General features: G+C 36.7%; 1 protein-coding gene across 3 annotated transcripts in view; it reads left to right on the top strand.

Annotated features, from left to right (window-relative positions):
* Positions 1–24826, top strand: part of tox3 (TOX high mobility group box family member 3) — a 123461-nt gene that overhangs the window by 80376 nt on the left and 18259 nt on the right. The window contains exons 2-3 of one of the 3 annotated variants that reach the window (XM_028809280.2): positions 980–1045; positions 9819–10073. In XM_028809280.2, the coding sequence (XP_028665113.1) occupies positions 980–1045; positions 9819–10073 (321 nt within the window). The remainder of the gene's footprint in view (positions 1–979; positions 1046–9818; positions 10074–24826) is intronic. The other 2 variants (XM_028809285.2, XM_028809284.2) reach the window with 2 other exon arrangements.

Here is a 24826-nt window from a genome sequence, read left to right as displayed (position 1 = left end):
CCATCCATCCATCCATCCATTTTCCAATCCGCTGAATCCGAACGCAGGGTCACGGGGGATCTGCTGGAGCCAATCTCAGCCAACACAGGGCACAAGGCAGGAACCAATCCCGGGCAGGATGCCAACCCACCGCAGGACACACACAAACACGCACACACTAGGGCCAATTTAGAATCGGCAATCCACCTAACCTGCATGTCTTTGGACTTCCGGAGGAAACCGGAGTGCCCGGAGGAAACCCACGCAGACACGGGGAGAACATGCAAACTCCACGTAGGGAGGACCCGGGAAGCGAACCCGGGTCTCCTAACTGCGAGGCAGCAGCACATTCTAATGAATCTTTGCACTTTGTTGTTTTGCAGGTAAGGGGTTGCCGATTTATTAAAGTGTTGTACAGTAAGCAGTGAAGGTGATGCTTCAGTCACTCCCACTGATTCATTGTTTTTGCTCACGTCAATTGTTATTGCAGCTCTTAAAAAGTGCTGTTTTGGAGTGTTGTTCACTTTTGAAAGGTGTCCTGTAAATAAAATTTTATTTGTTGATATTGTTATGATTAGGAAGGTATGACTACATACTGGTTAAGAACTGACACTGTGAAAAGGATAAGGTTGATGTTTTATTAACCTTCACAGACTTAACTATCTGACTGTGAGTATATTGTTTAACCTGCCTGTGGTCCAGCTTTACAAGTGTGAAAGTGAATTGATAATGAGCAATTTAAAGATTTTTGGTTTGCAGTGCATTTGCAAACATTAATCAGGTCACTAGGAGGATCAGGCAAATTGCCAGTAAATGCATGTTCTAAAATGGACTTCTACCACACTGAATTGCCTTAGAAAATTAATGTTTATGACTGCCTAACAGTATGAATTTGAAACGATGTATCTTTTAATCTTTCAACGTAGTTTTCTGCGTACAGACGAGAGTGTTTGCTCTAATGTATGTTTTGATTTTTTTTTTTTTTTCTTTTTTTTTCCAGTTTGGGAACAATAGTAACTACATGAACATGACAGAAGTAAACCATGCATTCCTTGCAGCTAGTGAGGCAAGTATATAAACTGTCTTGTAATGCACTGTCTGCTTTGGTTTTTAACTGCACATATTTCATAAAAGAAGACATTTCCAATTAGAAAATAATAGCTACTTTTGAGTGAGACTTAGGGAGTTAATTATTTAAGGACGCGTGAGGATGTGCACATCGTGGTGGATATTTTTGTTGTTATAGTAGAGTTTTGCGGAGCAGAAACACACAAGGTGATATTCTGGATGCCCTGGTCTCCACACCATAAGAGGATTGGCTTACAAGCCTTAGCCAGTGGGCATCCGTAATAAAGATTTGCAGTGTTTAGGCTTATGGCAGAACACAGACTCATAAGAACATGAAAGGTTTGACGAGAAGGAAGATTCCAACATGCTTGTTTGGTTAGTTAATAGCAAATTTGTCCCAAAAAAAAAAATTATATATATATATTTTTTTTAATTTCTGCTTCAGCTGTACAACTCAGTAATTTCTTGTAGATCTTGCAAACCTTTGTGTGAAGAAGTGGTTCTTTCTTGGCTTCTGTCTTGTATGTACTTCCCCTTAATTTCCACTGGTTTCTAGAGGAATGTCAGGTTGTACTGTAGCTTTTCCTAAAGGGATTATAAGTGGTAGCTAGACTGACTTTATTCAGTGTCTTTACAGTCAGAGAGGTACTAGCACCACAATGCCTATTGATGTTATTTCCTTTCCCCACACACAGATTCCTGTCTGTGCTATTTTTTGGTTATGAAATGAATAAAAATGTGAATTAGTCTGTTACAAAGAAAAAAAGCTGGCATAGATTGTGTATGGTGTGATAGCAAATTTACAGTAATTGTAAAGTGTAACTAATCCTATCAAAGCAATGCATCAGCCTTAATCCCATGTTAACCTCAGTCAATTAAACAGTATACACACAATTCACACCTCTTCCTATATGTGTCATCAAAATAATGAAATGCCCACAAAATTGAGAGTGTACAACACTAATTACCATTAGGCCTCTTAGCAGTGCAGGTGTGTATTTGTGTTGCTGCCTGTTGATCATCTTGTAAATACACTCCTGGTATTTTTGCATGCATCTGTCATTCTTTTTGCAGCTGGCCAAAAACAGAACCTCTTGGTTCTTTGTATCCTGCCTTAGGATGCATTTAGAGAAGCCTACATGGAGGAAAATTAGTGGTGTTGTCATTAATTTGTTTTTCAGACTGGAAGCTGTGCTTGCTTGTTTGCAGTCACTTTCAACAAAGAATTCTGAAGGCCATGTCATCTGCATTGACAGAGACTTCGGCTACTAGTACAGGGTCACGATGTGACTTAAGGACCTAAAATATAGTCTATCAATCCAAAGAAATCTTTTGCTCAGTATATCATAACAAGCTGCTTGAAAAAGAAGTACAAGAAAACAACTTCAAAACAAGGTTAAAGTGCAGTAGAATTTAATTTAATTTATAAGTCCATTTTCTGATCTTGCTTAGCAAATTACAGGTCACAAGAAGTTAACCCATAGCATTAAGTGTAACGTATGTATCAATTCTAAACATGATGCCAGTATATCAAAGAAAATAATTTTAATAAATATTAAGTCACGAGGAAATTTTCTGTTTACTTTTCTGGATTTTTGATGGATTTTGATGATGTTTAATTAACCGTTCCTACATTTAAGTAGATGACAGTGTTGTCTAGCAGTTTCATTACAGTATGTACAGAAATGTGAGCCAGTAAAGTAAGCTCCCTTTTTGTGCCATGTTCGACTAAGAGAGACATTCATTCCTTGTGCCCCTAAACTGGTGAAATGGGTCTTAAATTAATGGGTGAATAATGATTTCAAGTGTTTGAAGAGTAAAGGTAAGCTTCCAGAAGCAATTTGAAAATTAACACTGACAGGGGAATGTGGAAGGCCCAGAGTTCCAAAAGGCGTGAGCCATAAAGCCCATCCACATTTGAGCATTGTAAATTTCTGGTTTTGGTTTTAGTTAGCATTTTTCAAACTTTTTATTTGGTTTTTTTGAAGCATTTTTCAGACATTTTTTAAACATTTTGAAATGTTTTTCAGAAGCTTTTAAAAAAGCATTTTGTGGGAAAAATCATTTTATGTCACCATTTTGTGGGTTATGAGGTATTCTAGTATTGACAGGTGATTATTATTTCTCCAGAATAAACTCATAGAAGTCAGTACTTTTAATCCTTTTTTCTTGAACTTATAGAAACAATATTGGAGTCTTTAAAATGAGAATGGCAAACTTAATAGGAGACGTTTGACTCCATATTTGTCTTTGAATTCAAAGGTATTGTCTTCAGAACTGTCGAGTTGCAGAAGGGATGAAGGTGAATGCTCCAAGAGTGGGTCTGCAAGGCACAAGAACCCCTCAACTTTCTGTCTTTCACCTCCCCTTTCCTTATGAAGCTCAGATTTTGGTTTAAAAGGAAAGGATTCCCAGTACAAAATTTAGAGTATTTGTGATAAATCTGCTTTGCACATACCATTTGAAGTGTTTCTTGTGGCCACAGGAATCTTTTTGACACATGTGGCTGCGACTTTGTAGTAATGTAAAAAAATCTCATTGTTTTCTGGGAGGTATTTTCATTGGCTGTAAAGACAAAATCTAAATTTATACATTTATGCAGTGTCCTTTTTCATGCTCTGAAAAATATTACAGGCTGAAGTCTAGCTACTTCTGTTTAAGTATATATCATGCTCTGTTCTGACCCCTACCTGCAGTCTGCTCTTTCGATAACACCTCCCTTTTTGTATTAATTTTCATTGAAAAAACAAAAAAAAACAAGACAGAAAAGTTTACATGGTGCCACTTACATTAATTAAAACATTAATTAAAATTTATAGGTCATTATAACAAGACAAATTTATTGTTTTTTTTTTTTTTTTGTTACATCTAGTGAGCCCCATGAATACCAGAAGACACTAACCTTCAAATATATGTTCTAAACTATACAAATACATTTATCATGTGTTCTTTGAGGAATGGCTTATTATTTTTGCATTTTAATATGAAAGTAAGATCTTGCTTTACAAATCTGAGTGGGCTGTGATGCAAGCTATGCTACAATTTCTGAGAGCTGTTTAAACATTGACTGCCAACAAGAAGTTGGGAGAATTTTCTGTTCCATTTGCCAACTACAAGTTAACTCAAATTTTAGAAAAAAATGCATTTTTATTGTTGGTTTTGCTCATTAACAAATTGCATTTAATTAGTACATTAAAATAACACCTGATTTAGTCAATGTTTTAACAGAAGTGTCTCTATAATTGACATGGGGGTTTGTTTTAGAAATAGAATTACAGCATGTTACAGTGAACAAAATCTTTGTTTCAATACAAATGTTTTTAAGTGTCAACTGTATTTCTCGTAGAACAGTTCAATAAACAGTTGCAATGACCGATATTAGATAATGGTGCATGCTAAAATGCATGGAGAGAGAATTTAATACTTTCCATTGTAACCCGTGCAGAAAACGGGGTGAAGGACGGGGAGCACTTGAGTATCCATAACACAATAAAAGCCTGACAGCACCTTTTTTTCAAGTTGGTTCTTGTTTTAAAAAAAAATAAAAAATTAGAGGATATCTTTTCATTTAAGGACTAAAAAAGAAATGTAGTTAAATAATTGTGACTGCACTAGGGGAAATATAGTAGTGGTAGTAGTGTCACATGCACAGATAATTTATTACTTATATGCCTGACCAACATGCAACCATTCTACCTTTTTTACTAGAGTTACTGAAGTTCAAAAATTCCTGTATTCCTATTTTCTATATGTGCTGGTGTAAATTGCCATCATAATGTTTAAACCAGTTTTCAAAAGTGAGACCCTTCAAAAACAGTATTGCAAGATATTTGGAAGTGAAGAGCTGTCCACACTGACAGGGGAAGGACTTCTCTCAGACTGGGAATCTCGGAGCATGAGAGGAAGGACAACATCCAGATCCTAGCAGATATTTCAGTGGCTATATATAACTTTAAAGGAATACTCCACCCAGAAATATTTTTTTTATGTTACCCCATATAGTTTGAAGTGATGGCAAAAAAATGAAGAAAAAAAAAAATATATTTTTTTTTATGTTACTTGCCCCTTATAGATTATGATGTAATAAAACCCACTGGTGACCAATGCTGTACAGCAGCAAACAATGTGAAAACATCTATGGGGGGGGGGGGGGAGAAAAAAAAAAAAAGCTCCTGTTACTCATGCCACATACAGTATGCCATGTGTCAGTTATCCAATGGTATTCTCAATATGTGTAAAATGCATGCATTCTTTGCTAAAATATTGTTATGCACATACTTCCATGAACAAGAAACTCATTCCCATAATACTGCAACTTTGAATTGAAGATCCGCCTGTCCCCCTCAGTCATTGGGCAAGAGTTCTGCCTTTATTTTTGAAGTTTAAAAGAGTTAATTTAATGGTTTAAAATGCTGCAGGAAAGTAAATTCTCACTAGCACTTGTCCTCAATAAAAAGTACTCATTAAAACAGCAGTAATAAAAATATTGAACAACCATTTACAACATTCATTATTGAACAACAGTATACCATTGTTAACTTCATACAGTAAGAGACAAAATGAGCATTATTTAATAGTACCTAACAATTCCTTGAATGATGTTGTCTGATGGTAGTGTCAAGTAGCCACAGACTGATATGAGACAATTTCAAGCTCGGTCAATTGAGATGGCTTAAGAATTCAACAGTAGCCAGACTGAGATTTTTTTGTTGGTTCACAATAATTCAGGAGCAGGTGCTCACATGTGGCAGTTGCAGGTTAAGTCGTCTGAGGTCATCTAAGTAGAGAGTCAGCCAGCCATCACTGCCAGTGGAAATTATTGCATGATTTACACATTGTTTAGAAATTATGCACCGATTTTAAGCCAGCTGCCAGTACAAAGTCTCTAGGGGCAGAGTGACAAAGAGGAGAGTGGTGCACATCACGAATGGCTATGGTAAATGCATTCGTCCCTCCTCCTGAGTGGCAACTTCTGTATGGTCATATCAAATTTTAACTGCCAAATGGAAATGTTGGGACATAACCTTCAGGAATCTGAAGAAAACAGCTGTCTTCAAAGAATTCACGTTTTGTCATATTCATATGTTCTGATGTCAGGTGGGTGTAAGAAACATATACTGGGACAAAGGCCATTTCAGTTTGACAGGAGGTCACATGATTTAGATAGATCTTTATTGTCATTGTCACTTTTACAAAGGAACAACGAAATTGAAGGTGCAATTGACTCAGTGTGAGGAATAAGAGTTAAAAAGACAAAAAGACAAGAAGAGAGAAAATAATAACAAACCGAATAGTAATAAATATACAAATTGCACTTGTTGACTTAAGGTCTATATTGCACATTGGTAGAATAATATGGAGCAGTTTATGTATGTTTACCAATCTCTTAAGGCTTTCTTTGTAATCTAAGAAGTATATAAAATTTATTAACATTAAGAGATAAGTAATACTCATGTGTAATGTCCAAATGGCCTTTGCAGGCTTTGCTGTTTGTGATGTCTAGTGTTTCTATCAAAAGCAAATAAAAACTAAGTGCAATTTTTATGCATGTGTAGAACTGACATTTAATGTATTTTTAATTGCCAGTGTAAAATGTATAATACTACAGTATGACTTAGGTTTCTTTGAGAACAGAATGGTTTTCAGGGGTTTACCCTCAAGCCCCTGTTAGGACTCTGATCTGTTATAGAAGTACAAGAAACTGAATGGTCTAAAAACTGTCCTGGTAAAGTGAATATATCCAAATATTAGGCATTCTTAGATTTTAAAGAATGGAATAATTTGAATGTGTATGACTGCCTATAAAGAATTATTAAAAATCATTACTGTAGCAGTCACTTCTTGGCTTGGCACTGATATCTTTAATTGTGACCAAAGTGTTGTGCACAACAGTGAAGCTGTTTCCTTCTGTTGCTTTATTGTTGCCATTTATCTCAGCATAAGATTTAAATAACATCCAATTATAGTGACAGACAACACAGCAGGGCACTTTTGTTGCCGTGCAGTTTACTTTCCAGCTTTAAATAAATAAATAACAAAGACTTGTTTTAGCAGGACTTGCCATTAGAAAATGAATCTTTCTTAGTACTGCATTTCAAATAATTTATCCACACTGCATTTATTTAGTTTGTGTTGTGTCACCTGCATGTTTTGAGATGGTAAGATGCTTTGGTAGACTGGTACCTTGTCCAAAGCTGCTTCTCGCCAGGGACCCAATATTTCATTAAAAGTCCCCTAGCTTCTTGCAACCCAAATTGGTTAGGTATCCAACAAGTATGTAATACAAAAATATATCTTAACTGGGTGTATTTACTGCCATACAGTGCCTATGCAGTAGCTTGGGGTGAGGTCACCCCCCTGGTATTGTTTGGAAATGCCTGTAGCTGCTTTCTGGCCACATGCCAGAAACCTCCCACTTCTGAAAAATTCACAATTGTAATGGAGGTTCTCATGTGTGAAAAAAGAGCAGGAAGCAGTTGACTCTCCAAATGTCCTTTCTGTGTTTTTATTTTGGCAAACCCATGTATCTCCATACTTTTGGGACTAGCTTGCATTTGCCCCAGAAAGTCAAGTTAAACATGCTTTATATGAAGTGACACTAATGGACTGCTTTTTCAGACTCTAGCTGTCTGGCATGCCTGGGTTTTTGGAAGTGATACAGATAACAGTTGACGGGTCATGTATGTGAGCAAACTGACTAAGTCTCAGTTTACAGCTTTTCTTGAACACTATTAATTTAGATCATAATCAGCAGTATGAGAAGTGGACTTAGTTGTGGTCCACTTTTTGTACCAGGGTTGCTGTGCCTTGGTGTTTGGTTTGCCATTTCTTTATCCTTTGTGATTAAGCAAAGGGTGAGTACTTCACATATGTTTGTCATATAGTGTTATGTTTTAACCAGTACTCTGCACAGAGAATGCACACTGATGTTTTGTTGAATAAAGCAAATGTGACTACTCAGTCTGCTTTTGCATGATCTCTGTCCCCAGAAGACATCAATTGCACAGACACCATAGATGGCAGAAACGGCTGAGTTGATCGAAATCGAACTGAATGTTTTTGAGCGTACAGTAATACAAATATGCACACACACACACGTACATATATAAAACAAAACACACATTTACCAGACACTTCTATGAAGCAAGTCACAAATCAAAAAGGTGCTCAGCACACTTTTTTTCTATATTTTGACAGTTTCTAATATTGTTCAACTGATTGACTTTTAAGAGTTGCACAAAGGATTTGATGAATCTGGTGGCTTTGTTGTTCACAACTCTAGACCTTCAGCATACTGCTTACTAAAACAACTATTAGCCACATTTATAATAAACTGTGTTCATTTAATCATTTTATTGGATGCCTTTGTCCACAGCCAGATGCACAATCGTAAAATTACTGACACATGGATACAGTTAAAGCAACTTATTCAACTCTTTAATGATAAGCCGTACCAACATAGGTTTCCTACTTGTTTGGCAGGTTCTACATGGAGACTTATTTGCACATTGCCCAAGACACATATTCAAGTAGCTACTGTTCAGGGTCAATGGCATGTGGTAAGGCAGTACTGCACAGGAATGCTGAAGGCAGAAGTATTTTAAATAATTTGTGCTTTTAAGCATGTAAACATTAACTTCCCCTCTTGTGATCATTGGAATCCAAATATTGTGGCCTTTACTGTGAAGGTGCTGATTGGACAACCAGCCAGCAGTCAAATATTTAAGTGGCTTTCCCTCTTACTGGCTGCTTCAACTGCTTTTCTTGACTATCTACTACTTGTCCAGTGTAAACCCCAAGGTTACTGGTTCAGTCCTAACCTTACTGACCCTATACAAGTTGTATTTTCAACTTATCTATTTTTTATCCCTCCATCCATTTGCACATGTGCTAATTTTAATTAAATTTAATTTCCATTTTTACAGCAGATACAGATCACATGGCTGGAAGGGGAGGATAATTCTTTACTAGTGAATTCACTGGGCTAGATTATTGCCCAAGGGCTTTAGATTCCCTTCTGGTACATGCTCTTCTTCATGTGGCATACATTGTGTTTCACTGGTAAATGAAACTTATGTGCGGTAACTTTCTGCTTGTAAAAGCACCTTGAATGAATTTGTCCTTAGGCTCATTTAAATTGTTTTAATGGTTATTTTAGTATCATCCCAGTCTCTTCCTAACCTTGTTGTTCTTATTGCTTGCTGCACCTTGTACAATATTATTTCAATACATGAGCTCAAATTCTTCATAATGGGTCAGAACTAACTTAGAATTAGATGAGAAGTGCCAATACACAGCTATGTCATCATGTTTTTGACAGGGGTAGATGGGCAGGGACAAACCTTTGAAGAGTGGAGTACTTGAGGCCAGACTAAAGATGACAACCGTTGCAATCACTAGTTCCAGACAGCATAGTGAAGATTATTAATAGTAATCAAATACTAGCTATTTGACCAAAAAAAAAGAACACACTTTGGTGTTTGTTTATATTCATTATTTTAATGCCTTTCTTCACCACCAGTTAACTCCAGATAAAGTAATCTTGATGAGCATAATAACTGGTATTTCTTGTTTGCATAGCTGCAGATGCTAAGCATGATTAGCATGCTTATAGAGAACAGCTCTCTGTACTTCCAGAAGTAATTAATCTAAACATTAGTACAACAGAATTTTGAGTGGCCTAATGCTCATTCTAATAGTGGTGTCCTGATATGAAATTGTCAGTAGATGATTATGATGGCAACAGTAATTTTTTTCTTTTTTTCTTTTAGCAGACATTTCACACCCCCAGTTTGGGAGATGAGGAGTTTGAGATTCCACCAATAACTCCCCCTCCTGAGACGGACCCTGGCCTGGGCATGACTGATGTAGTGTCAACCTTCCAGGCCCTACCAGACTCATTATCGGCACAGAGCAATGAGTTCAGACCCCAGTTTCCTCCCCAAAGCTTGGAGTTGCCTTCTATCACCATTTCTCGCAATCTTCTTGACCAGGAGGTTCCTGCCATCAACAATGGGCTGACAGCGGTAGGTACTCTAATGTATTTTGGTTAATCACAGCAAATAATTAAAAAAAAAAACTGAAGATGAATGGAAAAAGTACCCCTTTTGTTAAAACATTTTGCTGTTGATCACTGACACAAACTCAGGCATATTTTTAGATTTTATAATTGATTTGGATTATTCCATAAGTAACTTACAATGCAGAACCTCATTTAAATAAGACAAATACAAAGAGTAGGCAAGTATAACGTTTAACTACTTTCTTAATAAAAATGTGACTAATTAATTGGCCTATGCAAGGTTAATTTTAAGTCTCACACTCATTGACACATCACTGAATATTGTCTTAAATGTAATGTGGTAAGATGGACAACTGCTTACTGTATACAATGTTCCAAATATACTTACTGTATTTTGTGTTTACACAATATATGTGGAAAGTGACACTGCTGGCATATTTGCAGGGTCACTTATCCTAGAACAAAGATTAAAACATTTTCCAATCTATGTACTGCATATTATTATATAATAATTCAATACACTCTCTACCTCTTTTAATTTGAAGCCAATTACTTTGTTTTGCTTTACACTAGTGTGTTTTCTGCTTTATAAGTAGCGGTCATGCTTTGAAATCTCAGAGGCATATTCAGACTGTGAAGTCATGACATATACCAAATTTGTCATGGTCACATGCTATACAGTAATCAAATTTTAGATTTTTTTGAATCCTACATCTTAAGATATTAAGGTATTTTATATCATGGCATGAGACTTGAGGGGTCTGCATGTGAATATAAGATGAGATGGCCTTCCTGTACTGTGTTTCGCTCCCAGTCCATTTACAACATTTTTGCTTTGTCATTCCCAGTGGGTCATAGTCCTTCTTCTCTTCTCCCTTGTGGATTTAATGAAAAATGTAGATGTAACTATGAAATATCCATAGTACTACGGTATTGTACCGTTTTAGCCATTATGAATGTAGTGAAAAGTCAAGCAAAATGACACCTTTTATTGGCTAACTAAAAAGATTACAATATGCAAGCTTTCGAGGCAACTCAGGCCCCTTCTTCAGGCAAGATGTAATGAAATATCCAGAAAAGGTAACTGTAGTAGTCTGCTACACTTGTAAAAATCTGAGACAATGATAATACACTAAAGAGTACAAGTTTAAATTTGATGTAGGTAATTAAAGTTTCCCTTCTCCATTCCAAATATGTGCCTTTAGGTGACTATGAATTGGTCCTGTTTAATTTACTATGAGTGAGTGAATTAGTGTGCCCAACAGTGGACTGGTGCCCCATCCATGTTAGAGTCTAGCCTTGATAGGGTAGCTCCAGGTCCCAGCAAACTTAAATTGAGTTAAGTGCTTTAATTAATGAATGGAGGGTAATTTTTATAAGTAGTGCATTTTATTCATTTGGTTGAAGTGAAAATGAAAAATTTACACCAGGGTGTAGCAAAAACGGTAAAAAAAATGGGCTGGAATGAACAGTAATCTGTAGCATTAAATTAAAAAAAAAAAAAAAAAAGTTTGCATTAGCTGAGTTAATACCTGAGTAGCAAAGTGGTACAATGTTGCTGTTTTACAGCTCCAGGGCTTCTCTCTTTTTTTTTTTTTTTCTTTTTTTCAATTTTAATCCTGATGTAGTTCTTGCCTGTGTGGCGTTTGCATGCTCTCCCTGTGTCTGTGGGCTTTTTCCTTCCAGGTATTCTTGATGTCCTGTCATGATCTTCCCTTTAAATTGTTTTCTAAATAATTAATGGCAAAATTGGTTGAGGATATAGAAAATGCTGGAGTACTGAGCCATCTACTCATCCTGACATCTGAAAGCTTAATCGTTCATAATCTATGGCATGGCATTAGGAGTCAGACATGTGAAGTCTACTACTGTTATGTTTGAGAAAACAAAGGCTGTGAAAGATTGCAGAATTGATGGATGCCAGCTGCATAGATGATTTATAATTCAGTGTTGTGAGTGCAGTTGTGTTGTGTCATTTGGAGAAAGCAGATCATTTATAACTGCAGTACGTCCCTTAAGCATGATGTATTTCCTTCTATGAGTTAGTGGTATGTTGATGCTTTGCTTAAATGCACCTGTCTAAATGAAACTCCTTGGATTTGTGATTAGGATAACGAGGCATCAGCTGCTTGCCACTAACTCACAAGTTTTTATTTCCAGTTATCAAGTAATTGCCAGATTAACACTTTTGAAACCTAAGTTTCGGCAAGTTCTTCTCTATACTATGAAGCTAAAGCGCCAGTCACTTCACTGTCCTGATGCCTGAGTTCTTGTGTGACTTTCTGTAGTGCTGTGTCCTGGAACTGGATCTTTTGAGTATCTGAATTCAACTGTAAGATGTGTCAAGGTCTTGTTTTTTTTTTTCAGCCATGGCTTCACAAGGCATCTTCAAAAGTGCTGCTTTTAGGTCTAGGCAACAAAAGGTGCTGAAAACTGTAAATAATCAGTAAAAAAAATGCTGTAATTAATTTGCCTTTTGCAGGCAGCACATGGTGCAGGCACTGGTGATATTTATACTCCAATTTGTGCACACACTGTAAATTTTTTATTGAGTTTTCTCTGTACTACCCAAGCATTCATGGCTTTTTTTTCTCTGCACAAGGCAGGTTTTAAAATATTTGTAATGCACAGTATTGCTTCTGAAGAGCCTTGCCCAAAGAATTTCATTTCACGGTCAGTTAAGCTTTCTGCGTCTAAAAGAAATGGAATCTTAAAACCCTTGTAGCAGCTACTGTTAAGACTCCTCCATAGAGCAGGAGTGCATTTTTTTTTAAACTTCAGCTTTTACATAAATCATTATTATGATTGAGTATTTTTAGCATTTTTCAGCCTCAACTTGGTTTGAGTAAAAGTGTCTGAAAAACAAGAATATAAAACAATAAACAAATTGTTTTACCTTCAGTCACTGGGCTTTTCTCACAACATATACAAAGGCAGCATACTCTCTGCCAATCTTTCATTCGCATCCAGAATGATACTAATTTTTTTTTTTTTTTTTTTTTAATCCCCGTGATAGATCTCCCTAGTGGATATTTTTTAGAAGGGATTTTTTTTCCTTGCCTTTTAATGAAGATTGAATTTATGTGTGCGGTGACATCTTCACACAGTGAAATCCATTGTTTTCTGTGAACAAGCAAAAACCAAAACGGCCAAGCGTAACCACAGAGAAATAAAGGATCCCCTAAATTAGACAGGGATAAAAATGTGACCTAAATAGGGACTTTCAATGAATGATGGATTTAAATGTTCAATAAAAGCGCAGTAAATTCACACCAGAATCGGCAGCAACAGACCGATTAAGAAATCTCCACCGTGGCTCAGTCTGTCTGCATAAAATGGCAGCTGATTGCAGATTTTAATGCTTACTAATTCTCCAATGCTAGCCAAAGTACTATAGAAGTAGCACACTGTTAACCTCACAGCTCCAGTGTTGTAGGTTTTAGTCTCATCAGCTTAGTCATTACTAATGTGGAGTTTGTGTATTCTTCCTGTGTCTACATGGATATTTTTTTTCTGTAATTCATCCATTTTTACCCCATATCCCAAAGCCTTGCAGGTTAAGTTAATTGGCCTTCACAAGTAAGTGTGCATGAATGTGCAGAGATGGAATGGTGCTCTGTCCATGATTTTTTCCTGGTCTCCTATGAACTCAAAATGGCTAAGTAAGTTAGAAAATGGGTAGATATGCAGCAGATGCCACCAGCTCGACATTCAACTCAGTTTATTCTTAAGTAGTACAATTGCCTTTGTGTACCCAGAATGCTATACACATTTACAAATACTGTTAAAATAAGATGAACTTACAACAAACACTAAAACACAGCCCTGAACATTAAATATACACTATATATGCAGAGGAAAGCAATACAATAAATGTGTAGATTTTTTGTTAGGTTCTTAATGGGAATAAGTATGAGTAGATCAATATGTAATTACAAATATACTCACTGTGCAAATTATTAGTAACGCTATAGTAATACTGGGAAGAGCCTCCTTTTGCTTTCAAAATAGCCTCGGTTTTTCGTTGCATGGATTCCACAGGAAGTTGAAAGCATTTCTTTGAGATGCTAGTCCATTTTGATGTGACTGTACCATTAAATCTCTGCATATTTGTAAGCTGCACATTCATGCATTCGATTTGGATCTGATGACTGGGAAGGCCACTGAAGAACACTGAACTCATTGTCAAGTTCATGAAAGTAGCTTGAGACAACTTTTAATTTAATGACATAGTGAATTTTAATGCTAAAAGTACCCATTGGAAGATGAGTAAATTGTGGCCATGAATGAATGAACCTGGTCAGCAACAATACTTAAATAGGCAGTGGCAATCAGATGATTATTGATTAACATTGATTGGCCCAAAGTATGCTAAGAAAACATTCCCCATAGCATTACACCACCACCAGCCTGAACTGTTGACGTGAGGTGAGCTGGGTGAATGTATTTATGCTGTTGGCATGAAATTCTGACCCTACCACCTGTTTGCCTCTGCAGAAACTAAGATTCATCAGTCCAGGCTATGTTTTTCCAGTCTTCAGCTGTTGAGTTTAGGTGTGTTTGTGCCCACTGCAGCCTCATCTTTGTGTTCTTGGCTGACAGGAGAGTAATCTGATGTGATTGTATGCTTTTGTAGCCACAGAACTGCTGATCACTGGATAATTTTTGTTTTTCTCACCATTCCGAGTAAACTCTAGAGACTATTGTATGTGAAAATTTTACGTGATAAGCAGTTACAGAAATACTCAAACCAACAATCAAGTCATGGTTGAAATCACTAAGATCGTGTTTTTACCATTCTGGATATGAACATTAACTGAAGCTGCTGCCACGTGATTGGCTGATTAGATAATTGCATGGATAAATTTCATCTCCAACAGGTCATCCAGACCCTGTGTCAGAATTCCAAAACCATTACAGTATAGACAACTGTTAATGATCTTGGCAGAATATGCTGAAGGTGTAACATCAGGTGTGTACTTAGTGATAATATGCTTATTTGGACTTTTAAGGACTGATTAATGTTAAAAATATTTATTTTTAAAGTCCAATAAACATCCCTGAAGAGTAGAACAATTTTCTTTTAAATAGTTTCAGTCATAGTTTGCTTTACTTGATTTAATTGTTTTTCCTCTTCACTGAGCTAAAGATAGTGTGTGTAGACCATTGTTACCTAAGTGAGATGAAAAAATTCTTGGCATGAAGGTGCTACCTAGGATTCTAACTAGAAGAGTGGATTCAAGGATCTGTGTTCAGCTATTTACCACCAGAAATCAAATCTTAAATCAGTCTTCCCTTAAAAAAATAAAAACTCACCTGTTACTGTAACTCTGCAAAACAAAGGGCAGAAAAATGGGAGCGATGAAGGGCAATCAAAATGGTGTAATTTATTTTATTGTTTTGAACCTGAACATTTGATGACTGAATTTCCCTGTTTTTGTGTGTGGGAGTGGATCCTGTGAATGAATGTTGTTCTGGCCTTGGTTGGTTTCTCCCTTATGTACAACACTACCATAACCCTGAACTGGATTAGCCAGGTTTGTGAATGTTATGTATGAATAGATTAATTCATCAGATTAAAGGCCATTTCAAGGAGTTGGACCAATATGTAAGTACTTGTTCGAAAAAGACAATGACAGTAGAAACTGGAGTCATGATGTTTCAAAAAAAAAAATTCAAAAATTAGCTTCATTTGTAAATGGCTATGCATTATAGAGATAATTTTGAAAGTGTGTAGTTGTGCAGTATGTTTTCAAGAGAGTGAAACTAGGATATTCATAAAAAAGAATTAATGGACTTCATTTTAAGAGACAGAGACCAGTAGAATAGCTAAGACCTAGCTAATGCCAAATGTGCTTTGGTCCGTTGAATGATGACAGCTCTATCTAAAGGAAGCCACCGATTGCTCTGCACTTGTAAATGAGCAGACAGTGAGTGATGAGCTGTGAAGCCTGTGACTTAGTCCACAATGCTCTCACCAACATCAGTATCTCCAGTTAGAGTTCACAAGTGAGTATGATTAAGAAAAAAATTGTAATGTGCCATTTATTTTAATTAATGGCAGAAAGTTATTAATTACAGATTACTAAGCCATGTTTCAAAGAATAGTATCTGGTTACAGTATTCACAAAGCAGAAGTGTTAGCTATACAGACAAGGCAAAATGTCCTCTTCAGACGACTGTCAACATTTGAGTATATACTATGATTTAATCCTGGTGTGAAATGTTTTAAATTAGCTGTATTTTCAATTGCTTGTTTTTAGTGCTGGATAACATAATATTGTATTTAAGTGAGGCAAAGTGGATGCGGCACAATGCGAATGTCCTAGTAATTACTCTTGATGTGTATAGTTTTTTATTTTTATTTTTTTTAAATTGTTAAAAACAAAGAGCAATTGTGCCATAGTCAAATGTTGGATAAACTTGGTGAGCTGCCAGTTTCCACTTAAGTTATTTTCTGTGCAGTACTGTAAATTGAAACTGTTTATTAAACAACACACGTTTCTGTTCATGGTCCATTTTGATTATTCAGCACCTTTCACGTTTTTATTATTGACAATCAAGGTTTCCACCCTATATTAATTTTTTTGTGCTGCTTCTTGGTTTCTGTATTACAGTAACTGCTGAAACAGCTTCATCTTCAGGGATCTGTCATATGAACCATGCTTTAAACAAACAGAAATAAGCAAGAGAAGCAAATGAATAATGTCCAGGCCACATACAATGTAATGTCTTATTACCTAACCGTGGATTTAAGTGGGAGATGGTGTAAAAGTTGACTTAGAGTGAATTTCACATGTATAAAGATTAAATAAAAGAGGAACAGACTTTAGGGACATAAAATATACACTATAAGTGTGATAAGATAAAACAGAAAACGCTAAGCATAGGAGATAATTTATCAGGTTTTGTTACAGTAGGATTTAAATTGTGCAGAATTCTGTGTTGGTGACATGCAAAAACTCAATAATGAATAATTTGTTAGAGGTTAAGCTAATGAAGTAATTTTCAAAAAGGAAGAAGTGACATTTTGCTTTGGCTAAATGATTCTCATTCTGAATTTTTCTAAAGTAAAGGCTTGGGCATCAGAAAACTATTGATGATTTGTCTTATCACTTAATATAATTACTTTGACTCTGCTTTTCCCAATGATCATGGGCTCCAGAGGTCTTATTTTCCCTGGTGTGTATACAAATTGGATTTTTTTTTTCCGCTCCTCAATTGTCAAATAGCCTCAACTAAATATATATTTCCATTTACTTATCCATCACTATTAGAAGCTTACCCTAATTGAAAAAATTAGTATAATTATAAACTGTTTGTGTATGTATATGTGACAAATAATACTACTGTAGATTATGCTCCTACTCTCATTATGGTATAATGTATTGAAATAAGCATTATTCTGAAGAATGGTTGGTTGGTTGGATGGATGGAGATGCATATTGTAAAGTGTGTATTTATATGTACATATTGCATGGTGCTTTGTGTCATACTGAACTGTTATTTCATGTTTTATTTCTTCCATATTTGTGTTCAGCTCTCTAGGCTTATTGAAGGGAGTTGTTTTATATAAAAATTGAATTGCTTTGCTGTAGCCGACTGATTTATAGCTGCTGTACGGTAAGCACAGCTTTTGAGAAAGAGGCAATATATAGAGACTCAGATGTGCAAGGTAGAAGGTAGGATTGTTGGTTAGCTAATTAAACTTTTTATTTAATTATACTGTACATGCTTGCACCTCTCAACAAATTTCTCAGTGATATATATTTCATGTAAAGAAAGACTTTAGTCTGCATGCTGCTGGAAGGTTTGCTATATTATTTCAACAGAGATGCTTCATGCAAACAAGGACAGTAGGTAGATTTGCAAGGATTGGATATACTGTGTCATTTTTATAAGCTGCTGAGGCACTTAAAATGGTAATGTAATCTAGGTAGATATACATTTATAAAACATAAAATTGTAGATGTAAAAATATCTACAAGGTGGATCATGAAAAAGTAGCCCAGTTTTTTGTTTCAATGTCATTAAGAGTTTTATCTGCTATGTAACAAAACACTAAGGTCTGTATTCTGTATGTGTGTCCTCTCCCTCAGAGCAATCTGATTGGTCAGTTTGGCTTTAGTGATAAAATCAAAAAAGGGAGTGCGAGTGTGAGACCTGAGGAGGAGGAGTAAAGGTGTAGGAGGCATACCGACAGTCACCGTCAAAGACAGGAAAAATAAAAGCAGACAGGAAGTAAGAAAGGTGCCTGAAAATGAGAAGCAGACTTTCAGGAACATGCTTGACAGGGAGCGCTGGTCAGTAGAGGTTTAGAAGACAGGAGGATACAGAGGATAGGCTCTGAAAGTGCACAAAGGGCAAGAAATATCAAATATTTTTTAAACTATTCTATTACCTGTGTTTGAAGTAATGTGGCTAGTTACAATAGAATAAGAAATATTATACTTGAAAAGTTCTTTTGTTTTATAATAATAATAGTAATAATGTTCCATACGCAATAACATATTCATGAAAGTAGACCTCATCCCATTTGTTGTCATAATGATCATGTTGACTTACAAGGGTTTCTTTCCATATGATCTGCAGTGTTGGTGGCAACCTGTTGTGTAGAAGGGTTTCTTATGTTTTGATGCATTTATTACAGAACCAGTAATATGCCAATTTCACTAATTGATGAATTGTGTGTGTTGCTGGAGCACTCACAACTGAATATTGTTCCAAAAATATCTTGTGTGTCCATTTGAAACAGCCTATGTGAATATGCAGCTCCCCAACTGAAGTAAGATTTTCCATTGAATATGGCTTGTTTTCTCTCCAGTAAGCATAAATATGTTGTAACAGAATTAACTAAATCAAAGCTTTACTTATGTTTGCTGCCTTTAAAACCAATATATGCATGTGCATGAATGTGTGAGTGTGTGTGTGTATTTATGCTTGTGACTTTGGGGCAAGAAATTAATAAATGTGTAACTGGTATGAATTTAAACAAAATAACCAACTTGTACATTGTAACTAGTAGGGGGGCACTGCTGAGCCCCAACCCTCAGACACAATGAAGCTCAACACAACCCTGGGGTAAAATAAAGGATATTTATTCACCCAAGACACCTTTTAGCAATCACCTGTGTAAGATCAATGAACAAAGCACAATACAAAAAAAATTTCTTCCTCCTTGCGTCCTCCCGCTCAGTGTTTCCCCACTGCTTCCCAACAGTGGGCGGTGGGGTCCTTTTAAGCTAGACTCTGGAATGCTTCCGGTGCCACACTGTCTTCCCAGAAGCACTTCCAGGCCATATATAAAGTCTGCACCCAGAGAACCTGACAGGGTTGCAATTCCAGAATCCCACTCCCAAGCACCCCTACAGGTGTCCCAACTGGGCTACCAGACAAGGACTATCACCACTTGCCGTATGGGGGATGGAACAGCACAGTCGTGCTCATCCCTTTTTGTGACCGCCAGTAACATGCAGTCTAAGGCTTCATCCATGGTCTCTTTTTTTCCCTCCCCACCCCCCATTCCGTTTTAGTATGTAAGACACGAGACATCAGACAAATTAGCTTCTCTTTTGTTTCTGTGGAGATGCATGTTCCTTATTCCACATTGCTGCAGTCTATGCATTGTACTTTTAGGTAGGTAGTGTGTTCTCGTGCACTTGGACCCCAACTGTACAACTAAAGACAAAATCAAACCTGTTGCAGACTAGTTGAAGTGGGTATGCCACATTAGGTGACTAGCTTCACAGGAGTGCCCCTCTGACTTGCTAATATTATGTAAATGACGGCTATGACTGAAAATGGCTGCAAAAGTTGTCCAATGTGACATAGGCTTTACCAGCGTCTTGAGACTGAAAATATCTGGTTTTGAAACTCTATCTATCTACAATAAACAAATAAAAAAAAAAACTTTCAATAATTAATTTGCTTATGTAGCAGACAGAAATTTGATGGCTATGTAACAGTTCTGCCTGGGAGCTTCTGAATATTTTTTTAAACTGCTCTCTTGGAGTCTATCTGCTGCCACTTTTGTGCTTTGATTCTCTCCTGATGTTAAAAAATATGGTGTCTCTAGTTAATAAAGGCATATTTCATGAAAAAGGTTTCTGGTAGTTCTGCATTGGACTGCTCATCTTCAGTAGGACAGTTTGTGTCTAGAGGTACGTACTCTATGTCCCTGGTAACAACAAAGGAATGTGGACTGAGCACAAATAAGAACCTCTTCATTTGACATTAAATACAGTATGTCATTTAAGTTTACTGTTTAAGTGGGTTTCTGGAACATTTTGGGGTCATTTGCTATAGTTTAAATGCATAGTATACCCTGAATGGAGAGTTCAACATTTACCAGGATGCTTACCCATATGTTAACTTTACACTGGCTACTTTCAACAAGAATATAATTCCAAATGGAACATTTTTATTTTGGAAGTTTCTTAACCGGTCACAATGTATTGAGCAGTGAGAAAAGAAAAACATGTTTTCTGTAGCTCGATTTGCTGTCTGTCTGGATAATCATTTTGAAATTATTTCTGGCCACAAGAGGTGGTGCGCCTGAAACCGTAACCAGCGTAGCATTGTTCCTCTCTGCAGTCCGACTCCTTGCCGAGTTGCCCTGACATCAGTAGTACATCAATTTCAGTGAGAGATTTTTTTTTTCTTTTTCTTTTTGTAGACAGCTATTGTGACATATTGGGTCAGTCAGAAATGAAAGATATTCATGCAAGCATGCAATACTTGTAATGAAGTCTCACTCTGACCTTCTCTGTGATTGATTCTGTAATTTAGTTTTCTCAGGCAGTGCCTGAAATGAAATGAAATCATGTTGAACAAGTTTTAAATACCCACAGTGCACCAGGAGAGAAGGGAAAAAAAGCAGAAATCTGCAGCCCTAGGGGGTGGGGGAGGGGAGGGGGGTGAGTATATGAAAAAGGCAAGGCAGAGATGGAAAGCAATTTATCTTCATGCTATTATAGCCTTTGCCAGCATTCAGAATTTCATTTTTTATTATACTTTTTTTATTATTTAGCTTAAGTGCTTAATTCTGCAGGTAGCTGTAAATGGGAAAATAAAATAGTGTTGCTTTTTAAAATGACAGTACAGGAGTATGTGCCAAGGCCTGATAAACTATCTCTAATAGGACTGACCTTTCGTGTTGGTGGAAGTTACTTGCAGGATTCATCCTCCATAATTACCATATAGATTATTTTATTCCTTTCCTGCAATGAAACATTCCAGAGAGCACTGTTGCCGATTGAATAGAAATTGAACTTGTTAACATTCTTTTCAGCCTGTTATATCTTTCACGCAGTTGGCATTAATAACTAAGCCCACTACCCCACCTTTCTTCACAACTCTGATATCTTCCAGACCAGATTGTTGCTTCCTTTACTGGGGGCTCCTTTTTAGTGAGCATATACTGGCTGTGTGTTACTGATTTTTGAAATGGGGAGGCAAGCTCTAGAGATCTGGATAAGTGTTCTTAATGGAAGTGTAGGGTAGGTGGAATTAAATTTTTATCATTATAAATCTTCATCCCACTGTCCTGTACAGCCTTACAACACACTCTTTGTCCATACCTAGGTTGAAGATTTCTGCAATTCAGCTCTTCCGGAGAACCTAGACAATAGAAAATTCAAACCACACCTTTGTTTTTGGTTAACAAGTCTAAACAACAATCAAGCTATCTACTTTCTTATCCTACTTTTTCCATTTTAAGGTCACTTAGAAGTCCACTTTACTCTTGGAGGTATCTGGTGTGAGGGTAGGAACCAACTGTCATATGGTCTCCAGTTCAGTTGCTCACCCACCCCCATAGGTCCAGTTTAGAGATGCCACTTCTAAGGACATAAATACATTTTACACATTGATCAGTTTAACATATAGCTACATTGCCCTCATATCTCATAAATGAATTGATATTTTTTTCTTCTCCTGTTTCTATCTAAAACCCCCCCCTTTCATCTTGCATGTATTTACCACTAATTTCCACTGATATCTTCAATTATCTGATTCACTTTAATATACCTTTGGGATGTGAAAGGAAACAAGATTACCTTGAGCAACAAATCTGGACACGAGAAAAATGAGCTAGATAGTGACTTATTCAAGATTCAAAGCAACTCACACTGTGGGTTTTCTTTTTGTTTGGACACTTTGCACATCTAAGAAGTCCTTGGCACTACAGCAGTTTCTGTGTCTTTATAGATATCTGTCTGTTTATTAATTGATCAACTAGTAATAAAAACCTGCTAGGACAGAAAAAGATTTGCAGTACCCCCCTGAGCTTTGGTACCCTGACGCTGGTTCACAAGTGAACACCACTTTCTGGTCTGAGGTACTCTTAAATAGTGGAGCGGTTAGAAAAGGCAGGACTTCTGTTTCCGGGAAGTTAGTGACATCAGATTTCTTCCAGTCAATGGAAAGAATGAGAGAAGGAGTTAACAGTTGAATCTGCTGCTGCTTTGGAGCCGTTTTGTTTGTATTTTAAGAACCCTGAAGACACACTAAGGATGCATGTGTGACAAATCATATTTTGCCTTTGACTTCTGTTCCAGTCTATTGCCTAAGTCTGTTTGTCTTCTGAGCTCCTTATCCTATTATGTTGCCATAATTTTTTAATGTGAACTTGGCTGGAGTCTTGTATTTGGTGATAGTGGAAAACTCAAGAAGAATCTGTTTCTGGCCATGCAAAATAAAAAAATGAAAACGGAATGGCACAGCTCACCAATGGATAAAGGGAATCTTGGCTTACCCTTTGTTCTTCAGCATTCTTTCCATTACTAGCCATAATTTGTATTGCTACCAGAGACCTACAGCTTACTAGATGCCATGACCATGAACATGTTTTGTGTTATTGATAGTGCACTCGGAATCCTGTTTGAAATATCTGCACTTAAAATGAAATTCCCTTAATCAATACCAATATCAGTGGATCCGCAGTAGTATTTATTCAGAAAACATTGCACCATAGTACCCTTGAATGTTTTTTTTCTACATTGTTGTGGCCATTATCTAGAACTCTCTATCTGTAGTATGTGTATATTTCTGTCTGTATGTCTGTTCATTAGGATAGATAGGTGGATGATTGATTGATTGTACTTTTTGTCCCAAGAGAAAAATTTACCTTTTATTGAAGCTCAAGAAATGTTTTAACAAACGACAACAACCTCAAGCCATGGTAATTTTTCTGCCTTTGCACCAACTGTATAGTTAAACCATTTTTACTGTAAAATTAGTGCAGAATTTCTAACAGGCTTTTTCACATTGCCCAGTAAGCAGATAGGCTGTCCTGATAGACACTTGAATATGTGCAAAGAAGTTATCCTGGGAGTGGTTAGTGTTATAAACTTCTCACCAAGAGAAGTTGTGCTTAGGTGTTTAAAGTACTGGCCTTTTCTCTGAGAGTGTCCAAGAGCAAAGATTGCACAAAGAAAAGCAGTAAAATATGTAGACATTCCAGTAATAAGAAATTGAATGTTACTGCTTATTACTGGGAAAAAAAAACATTGATGTTTCATTCACACTTAATTCTAAGGGTCAAATGCCAATGAGAAGTAGTGCTGTTCGGCATTGAAATGTATCAACAAACTGATCTGTAAATAAAGCCATAGGAGCAAACGGAGTAAACAGTCTAAATAATTTGATTCACTAAATGCTTCACAGATCTGTCTTGCTCTTTTGTTTTTGAAGCCATTGTGATATGGTGGTAAACTGCAATCGGTTTCCCATGGTACACAATCGCAACGTTTCTCCTCCCCACGCCACCCCAATGTAACGTAATTTTTAGATCCATTAAATGTAATTCAGGGTGCCAGGAGGCCACATCCTTTCTCAACAGCATCGGGAACAAAGCAAGGACCATCCCCTTGAAAGATATTTGTTCATCACAGGGTATTCACATGTACACATCCACATTTGCACTGCGATCATTTAGAATTGCCAGTCCACTTAACTTGCACATCTCTTTGAATACCTGGAGGGAATATCCCACATGCACAAGGTGAGAAATGTGAAAATCACCACATAGATAATGATAAAGAATTTGAACCCACTGCACTATACTTCCATACTGCAAACCGCAATATTATTAAACCTATGATTAAACAGAAGGCAAATAGTCTAGTTTTCTTTATTTTGAAATCACTTAGTGATAACTATATTTTTACCATCCTTTTTCAACTATATAATGTCATTTCTAGCTGTTAACTGTTGTATAGTTGTGGCATGATGGTTAGGCAAATGGCTTATTCCCTAATGCTTTCACTCTGACCTCAATGAATTTGATGATCATTATCTTTTTTTTCTATACTGTAAGATCAAAATACTGTTTTTTTTTATTTTCTTTTGAAATCCACACCTGTGTCGCCTAAATATGCAATAATAATAAATCTTTACACTTGTATAGCATTTTTCTCACTACTCAAAATACTGTACATGGTGCTTGGGGAGCCACTTCAAACCAGCATTAATGTGTAGCATTCACCTGGATGATGCGACGGCCACCAGTTTTTGCCAGTCCGCTCACCACACATTAGCTGTTAGGTGGTGAAGAAGTGAGAAATAGTTAGCCAGTTGGAGAAATGGGATGATTGGGGGGGCAGAATGGCTGGGTCATGGTTGGCAATTTAGCCAGGACATCGAGATACTCCCTACAAAGGATGTGTGGGGATTTTTTGTCTCATCCGAGGGACACCGCCATTTTTGCAGCACAGTGTCCCTACACTGCACAGGGGCATTGGGATCCACATTTAAACC

The sequence above is a fragment of the Erpetoichthys calabaricus genome, chromosome 9 (assembly GCF_900747795.2).
Source record: "Erpetoichthys calabaricus chromosome 9, fErpCal1.3, whole genome shotgun sequence".
Classification (NCBI taxonomy): domain Eukaryota; kingdom Metazoa; phylum Chordata; class Cladistia; order Polypteriformes; family Polypteridae; genus Erpetoichthys; species Erpetoichthys calabaricus.
The sequence above is the reverse complement of the archived record's forward strand: the minus strand, read 5'-3'. Positions and strand labels throughout refer to the sequence as shown.